Raw genomic sequence first — 8,181 nt, 5'->3', positions numbered from 1 at the left:
TACACGTACGTATGTATGCATAATACATGTAATAGTAATAGTAGTCCAGACTGCAGAGCTAGAGAGCTTCAACTTTCAAGGATTGTTCACAGCACCCACACTACATGCATGCAGAGCTACCATGGCTACAGAGGCAGGGGGCATGACATGAGTACACCATGGTCCAAGACTCCAGAGACACATATGGGTATTCTGCTACCGTGACAAGCCAAACTGTGAACACTACACAGTCATGTACTTACTCCAGGGAGAAGTACAATACAATGTCATGTACTTCACTCTATAATTATAATATTATTATCCTCTATGACGAAATAATTGAAGCGGATACCAGCGGTACAATGTATGTGCTCATACATGTAGATATTATTATGTATGAGTACATACATTGTACCGCTGGTATCCGCTTCAATTTCATGACACACAAAACTGTGTCACAAGTACACAATGATGCTTGTGGCACACGGCAGGTTACAATGAGAATTATTTAAAAAAATAGAAAGATAAAAAGAAAGGTGGCTATAGGGACAGCAATAAGAACCAGAGAGTAGTAAAATACCGGTACTTTACTACTCCATGATAAGAACAATAAGCATGAAGATTTCAGCAAACGCTTGTGCTTGTGCCTAAAATGTAGTTTCATGACAAGGAATGTAAAAGCAGATAGGATAACGGCTATCAGATAGTTTGGGCGGTCAGTAATGCAAGCAGCTTTGACATCAGTAGCTAGTATAGAAGCAGTTTGAAAATATGTTCAATGACCTCAATCTAGGAAGGAAACTGTACAAGTGCACATTAGTGCAGAAACATGCCGACGTAGACACACGGGTATGTGCACAAGGCACGTATGTGCAAGCACGCACGCACACACACACACACACACACACACACACACACACACACACACACACACATGTACACACACACGCGCGCGCACGCACACTCTTAAAGAACGCAAGAGCAACACTCGCTTCTAAAGAGCAGAAAAGAACGGAGGAGGGATTGCCTTTGAAAAGTTCTCCAGGAAGAGGATGAAAGCAACGTGCTAAAGCAGAATAAGAAGTCAATGAAGGGGATATGGTATGTCTATGTGCCGAGGGTTTTAAGCAATCCTACTTGCCTGGGCTTTCTTCCAGCTCTATCTTCTGCATGCATGGTTTTCGTTATCACCTAACAACATGGGTAACAAACAAGTCACAGAAAGGCACTGTGCAGGCGTGTATAGACATTACTATGCATGCACACAGGTGTGTATCAACATTACTATGCATGCACACAGGTGTGTGATAATACTATCGTTAAAAAAACTTGAAAAGACATATGATTCGGAACACTCCACTACTCCACACTGCGCTCTTGGCCCACGTTCACAACACCATAGTGAGGAAATACGTTCTTGAAAACAGATTGCCTTCTTCATTGGCGTGTCTAAATTCTAGCGCCATGTGCATGCACGCCCCAGCAGCACTGTGTATTCGTTGTCACCATTAGAACATTTGTCACCAGCACAGTCTTTGGGTATGCCACTTTTCCATGTAGAAAGTGCGCAATTGCGCCCTTCACGGTACCCTATGAATACATTCATCCCTTTTTCTGCTATATAATCGTTATCGACCTCCATTGAGGAGCTCTCGATGAGCGAAACAGCTGTCTGGAGGATATGCAACATCTATCCAAGAACGAATTTCCTCGCCCTGGGTGGTCTGGCGGCCCAATCAAATCAGCCGGCAAAATCGCAATCGAAAATCGCCAAGCCTACACTGTAACACCAGCAGACATCAGAGAGGTTGCGCACGAAGTAATGTTGAACGACTTTACGTCAGTGAGCAGGAAAAACTCGTTAATTCGCGACTTTGCACTTCACTTACGGAAAGTTGTCTACGTAGAGTATGTAAAATGGAGCTCTACTTACGGAGGTGCTCCTTAAGTGGATTGGGGTACAAATTTAGGACTCTCTCCCTAGGTCGTACAATGACTGTCGCCGGCTCAGGCAAATGCCAGTGTTTTCAATAATGGTTTGGTAGATACAGTATTGTTCTCATTAACAGCATTTGTACGCCTGTACGTGATGCCGCAGTTAGTACTTCGTGTAATTCGTGTGCGACACTCCGCAAGCTAACCAAGCACCGCCGCTTGGACAGTATGCACACAGGGGACAGCATTCCTGTGATAACTAGTTAGCCTTGATGGCAAATGACTGGCAGCAACGTTTGAACACAGGTAACTACGTGGCAGCAGCATTTCTCGACATAATAAAAACGTTTGACACAGTAAATTATGACATGTTTCTGCAGGAGCTATTGGAGACAGTGCATCGCAATGGTTTGAAAGTTAAAACGGGTGACAGTGAGTTGCAACACGCATGTCAAGAGGCGAGCTGTACAAGGCTCACAGGGATCTACTCTCCGCCGTGTGCTTTTTAACCTGTCCGTGGGCAAATTGCCTCTAGCAGCACGGTGCACCAGCACGCTGATGATGTGTCCCTGTATCTAGCAGGCCACAGCCTGCAACAGACTACCGCAGAACTGGCCCGCGATGTCTGCCGCATCCGCTATTTCCTGCACGAACAAGTACTAGTCCTGAACGCCAGCAAGACTCAGTTTATTGTACTCCATTCAAGAACCATGAAAGTCTAACACTTGTAACGTGAACCCACCTCATTTAGAATAGCACAGCTCTTCGTCAGTGTCGACAAGTAGGTCATCAGAGTGACATCATTCGATTTCTGCGAAAAAAGGCAAGCACACACACACACACACACACACACACACACACACACACACATACACACGCACCTCAGACCTCAGACCTGCCCATCGCGGAAGCGATGATAGCGAACAGCTATGTTAGACATAGCAACTAACTTGTGCTGGGATTACACCATTCAACAGCTTGCAAGGCTGATGAATTGACCGCCACTATTTTTAGCCTGGTATCCACCACACAGGTGATTGAAGTAACTTTTTCTGGCCAGTGAATCCCTATTTTTCATTTTTTTCTACACACACCGCACCACATACTCCGGCATACACACACACACACACACACACACACACACACACACACACACACACACATACACACACACACACACACACACACACACACACACACACACACACATACACACATGTGCACTTGTATCTGCACTGGATCACTGCCAGAAACTGGCCACGTGGGTAGATTCAAAGGAATCTACTTCTAGGAAAGGTGACTCCACCGGATATCGAACAGCCCGACAGCCGACATCCCCTGAAATCCCCCAACTCTGGGTGGACTTGGAAAGGATCCCATTTAGGCTCATTACACCTCAGTAAGTGGGCGAGACCAAGATGCAGACAAAGGAATGACGACCTCAAGGAATCCATCCCGGAATCCAACAGCATTTACAGTTTACACGGCTACCAGTGAAGGAAATATTTCAGTAGATTGTATATGGACCCTGAAACCAACAATGGTGGCAGGTACAAATACACCTTCAGGCAGATGTGCCTAACGAGTAATGGCAACCACTAGCCGGCACACGTGCACTCACCAATCACACAACCACTAGCCGGCACACGTGCACTCACCAATCACACAACCACTAGCCGGCACACGTGCACTCACCAATCACACAACCACTAGCCGGCACACGTGCACTCACCAATCAAATAAGCTAGTGCTGCACACATGCACGCACGCACACGCAGGTACTGAAAAGAAATAAGATTTAATATAAAATTATGTTGAAGTAAGAGTGAGGCATCTTGCAGCTGTATTCAATAGCACCATGTTTGAGGTGACCAGCTCTCTCCCATCACTCTGCAGACAATGAACGGTGGTTTCACTTCGATTTGAACGTTTCCGTGATTTTGCCGCCAACAGGATGATTGTGGCGAGAAAAAAAAGGCCTGATAGCTCAAAAACATTCCAATGATCATGCTAGTACGGTCTACTCACAAGAATTCGGCTGAGACGCCCTAAAGCCGACAATGGCTGATTTCCTGCGAGAAGTCAACCAACATGCATTGGCCGTGTGCTATTGGGTAACCCTGAGACACTGGGTGATTTAGCACGAGAAGAATACTTCACTGGGCATATTTACTGACACCATGATCTGTTTAGACCGGACGTTGCTGGCCAGTGGAATGCTCTCTCTGGGCCCTCGCACTACACCCTGTGTAAAACAGCACTCAACGACCTCAGCCTGCACAGCGTTACTCCATGCACACAGCGTTACTCCATGCACACAGCGTTACTCCATGCACACAGTCACATGTGCCTGCTGAATTCGGCCAATCAAACACTGGTACCTCACTTTGAAGTCGGCCGAGCCAAGTTGGCAGAGGAGCGGATCCAGAAACACGAGGAGAAAGAGCAGACGCAGAGAGAGAGAGAGAGAGAGAGAGAGAGAGAGAGAGAGAGAGAGAGAGAGAGAGAGAGAGAGAGAGAGAGAGACAGGGAGAGACAGAGAGAGAGAGAGAGAGAGAGAGAGAGAGAGAGAGAGAGAGAGAGAGAGAGAGAGAGAGAGAGAGAGAGAGAGAGAGAGAGACAGAGAGAGACAGAGAGAGAGAGAGACAGAGAGAGAGAGAGACAGAGAGAGAGAGAGAGAGAGAGAGAGAGAGAGAGAGAGAGAGAGAGAGAGACAGAGAGAGAGATAGAGAGAGAGACGCTCGAGCAGAGGAAAGAGAAGAGAATCGAGACGATGCTGAGCTGCGGCAGAGGATTACGGAGTTAGAGGTACAGAGATCACGCAGTCCAGGCCCTCCAGTGACAACAGCAGCATCCTCAGTAATAATACCATGGCAAGGAAGCCAGCCATCAAGATGCCCAAGTTTGATGGAAAACAAACTGTGGAGCCATACATTGAGTTGTTTGAAGACGTGGTGGCTCAGAATGATTTCAGCGAGGACCAGTACCTGATACGATTGCACGTTGCTGTCACAGGCAGCAAGCTAGAGAGCGCGTGCTGCGGATGCCGCATGTTTGCAGTGGCCAAGCGTGAGCTACTAACGGCACATGGGAAGACAGCCGACAAGGCATGGCAGGCATTCAGGGTTCTAGCCAGTTCAAAATAGTATGGGGGGGGGGGGGGCGGGCATGGGAAACAGTTACCCCGTATCTCATTTTTTCCACTTTCCAATAATAGTCTTGCCACCCTAAATGCAACGTATGGGGCGAATCCCTGACAAAGATGCCTTTATGAACCATCTAATAGTGACTTTCGACTGCATTTTCGTTGAATTGCATGAAAAAAACACGAAAATCGGAAAATGAGTAGGGGGCGGCACTTTTTCACTGTGGGGGGGGGGGGGGCTGCACCCCCTACACCCCTTTGGCTAGAACCCTGGCATTGGTGGCCATGGTGCAGAAGAGTGACGAGAGCTTCTACCAATGTGTGGTACGAGTGACACGGGAAATGGAGAAGGGGGCGAAACTCGCCATGCCTGATACCGTAAAAGCCCGTGTATAGGCCCCCGGGCGTATAGAATAGCAGCCTCGATTTCCTGGGCGTATACAAGGGCACGGGCGTTATTTTGGAACCGGGCGTATACTTGGAATAGGGATAGAAGTATTGGGTATCAGTACCTGTACATGTACTGGTGTTTCCGGCATACCTGGGCGTATACATGGGCATGGGCGCTATTTTGAAACAAAAGTGTTGTCTTCCCCTGACTGGGCGTGTACACGGAGGGTGGGCGTTATTTCGAGTGGGCGTATACAGGGGCTTTTACGGTAGTTCATCGACCCGCAATCGGACCACCCATGCTGGCGTGGTCACCAACATGTTGTGTCTCTTGCTTGACACTCTTAAAAACCAAGATCAAACAAGCACAGACTCGGTTTTAAACCAGAGCTGTTCAACACAATGGCTAACTACAGTGTAGTCAGGTCTAAGCATTTGTACCATGGTAGTTCATCAACAACTGCACTTAGTGATTGCTGAGTACCAGTGGTCCTCTGACCATCAGATCCAGGGAGAGAGAGAGAGAGGGGGGGGGGGGGGGGGGGGGGCAACTGAGTGCACGAGACGCATTCACATGCTGAAGTAGGTCGATGATAGTGCTGAAGAACACATAGTATTGCACCGGGACCTCTGCTGACAGAGTGTGCCGTGCATCTGCCTTCTTAGTTCTTACCTCGTTGCTACTCTCAATCAGCTGCTCGGAATTCATCAGTGGCAAACGATTGCACAGGCTGGAGATGGAGCGCTGTACGTCCATATTACCAGGAAGAGACCCTATGACAATACACACACGCACACACACACACACACAGACACACACACACACACACACAGACACACACACAGACACACACACACACACAGACACACACACACACACACACACCTCAGACCTCAGACATGCCCATCGCAGAAGCGATGATAGCGAACAGCTATGTTAAACATAGCAACTTGTGCTGGGATTACACCATTCAACAGCTTGCAAGGCTGATGAATTGACCGCCACTATTTTTAGCCTGGTATCCACCACACAGCTGTTTGAAGTGACTTTTTCTGGCCAGTGAATCCCTATTTTCCATTTTTCCATTTTTTTCTACACACACACCACACCACATACTCCGGCATACACTGGCTGTTGGTAACCACCCAGGAGAATGAAAGAAAAGTCAGGAAGAGTCCGAGAAAGAGAAGAAAGACGTGTGCGACCATAATCGTCGGGAACTGAACCCGCAACCTCTCGATTGGAAATCGACTGCACATACCACTGCACCATATGGGACACACACACACACACACACACACACACACACACACACACACACGCACGCATGCATGCACACACACACACACACACACACACACACACCTCTGACGCCCATCACCAGAGCCGAGGATGACGATGCTATAGCAGAAGCCATTGCAACTTGTGCTGGGATTGCACCATTCAACAGATTGCAAGGCTGAAGAATTGACCGCCACTATTCAGCCTGGCCTACACCACACAGTTACGAAGTGGCTTTTCTGGCAAGTGAATCTCTACTTTTCGGTCTTTTTTCATTTTTTCCCCGCGCACACATCATACCACATACTCCAGCATGCACTGCAGGGATGAATTTATCCAGTATCGCATCGCAGTTTGCGATTCAAAATCGATCGAGTGCGACTCAAAAATCACAGGGACACGCAGGAAACTGCGATGCATAAACGGCACTGCATACTAGCTCGCGCAGTCAGTAAAAGTGATGCTGTGACTATGTCGTACACTCACTACACCTGTACAGTGCACGGACCCGGCTTTTTTCTCGGGAAGGTGTGATTTCTAGTACATGTACCTGTGAACTGTGGCTGGCTCCGCGTGCACATACCGACTGCATGTACTGGTGTCCTACTTGAACTACACGTACCACTTTGCGCGGCTTTCATTCAGTAAGTTCATGTACATGTACTTTCCGTACTGACAAGCATCATCTTTCCTCCACGATCCCGGCGGAGGTCTTGTTGTTTGTTTTCTTCTTTCTGGTTCACTTACCTCTTTTCGTGATATTATAGCACAAGGATGCAGTTTACAGGGTTATGGGCCGTTACACGCCCGATTGGTTGAGAGACTCACCTCCTCTCCCCTGACTCACTTGTGAGGTCTGCATTCGCCACTAAGGTGTAAAGGCATAGTGGTGGCCTGCGGAAGCGAAGGCTATAGCTTGTGTGTTTCTGAACATTCAAGTGATGCTAACGCGGATCCCGCGAATATTATATATATTATTATATAGCTTTCTGCTTGCAGCCAGTCGGTCTTTCTGGTCGTGAGGAACTTTTGGAATCACGTTCGTCCTTCTCTCTGACAATTGTCCAAGCTGTAGTTTTTGTCTAGTCTGGTTCTGCCTCCAACATGTCTGTACGACAGAGTACCTTTGAGAAGTGGGTGGCAGAGGTCGATGTCCAGAAGAAATGGCTTGGTTCTGAGAAAGCTACAGGTGCAGCGGTGACGCTAATTTTCTGCCAGCTATGCAGACAGCACGAGTACTCCCTCCGTGGACTGAGAAATTTTAGTCGGTCTTCGTGGAAGAAAAAGTGCTAATCAAAAATCAAGGACTGCTACGCATTTTGGCGTTTGCGTCGCGAAAACTGCTATGCAAAAAAATGACAGTAAATTCATCCCTGCACTGGCTGTTGGTAACCACTCAGGAGATTGAAAGAAAAGTCAGGAGGAGTCTGAGAAGGAGAAGAAAGACGTG

General features: G+C 47.7%; 1 protein-coding gene across 1 annotated transcript in view; it reads right to left on the bottom strand.

Moving 5' to 3' along the window:
* Positions 1-453: 453 nt before the first annotated feature.
* The window catches only part of LOC135808664 (COP9 signalosome complex subunit 6-like), a 16,909-nt gene continuing 9,181 nt past the window's right edge, over positions 454-8,181 (bottom strand). The window contains exons 7-9 of the mRNA XM_065321885.1: positions 6,123-6,223; positions 2,657-2,725; positions 454-1,170 (exon numbers count right to left, since the gene is read on the bottom strand). Of these exons, the coding sequence (XP_065177957.1) occupies positions 1,087-1,170; positions 2,657-2,725; positions 6,123-6,223 (254 nt within the window). The 3' untranslated portion in view covers positions 454-1,086. The remainder of the gene's footprint in view (positions 1,171-2,656; positions 2,726-6,122; positions 6,224-8,181) is intronic.

This window comes from Sycon ciliatum, chromosome 2 (assembly GCF_964019385.1).
Source record: "Sycon ciliatum chromosome 2, ocSycCili1.1, whole genome shotgun sequence".
NCBI classification, from domain to species: Eukaryota; Metazoa; Porifera; class Calcarea; order Leucosolenida; family Sycettidae; genus Sycon; species Sycon ciliatum.
Note: the sequence above shows the minus strand (reverse complement) of the source record. Positions and strands in the feature narration are given on the sequence as shown.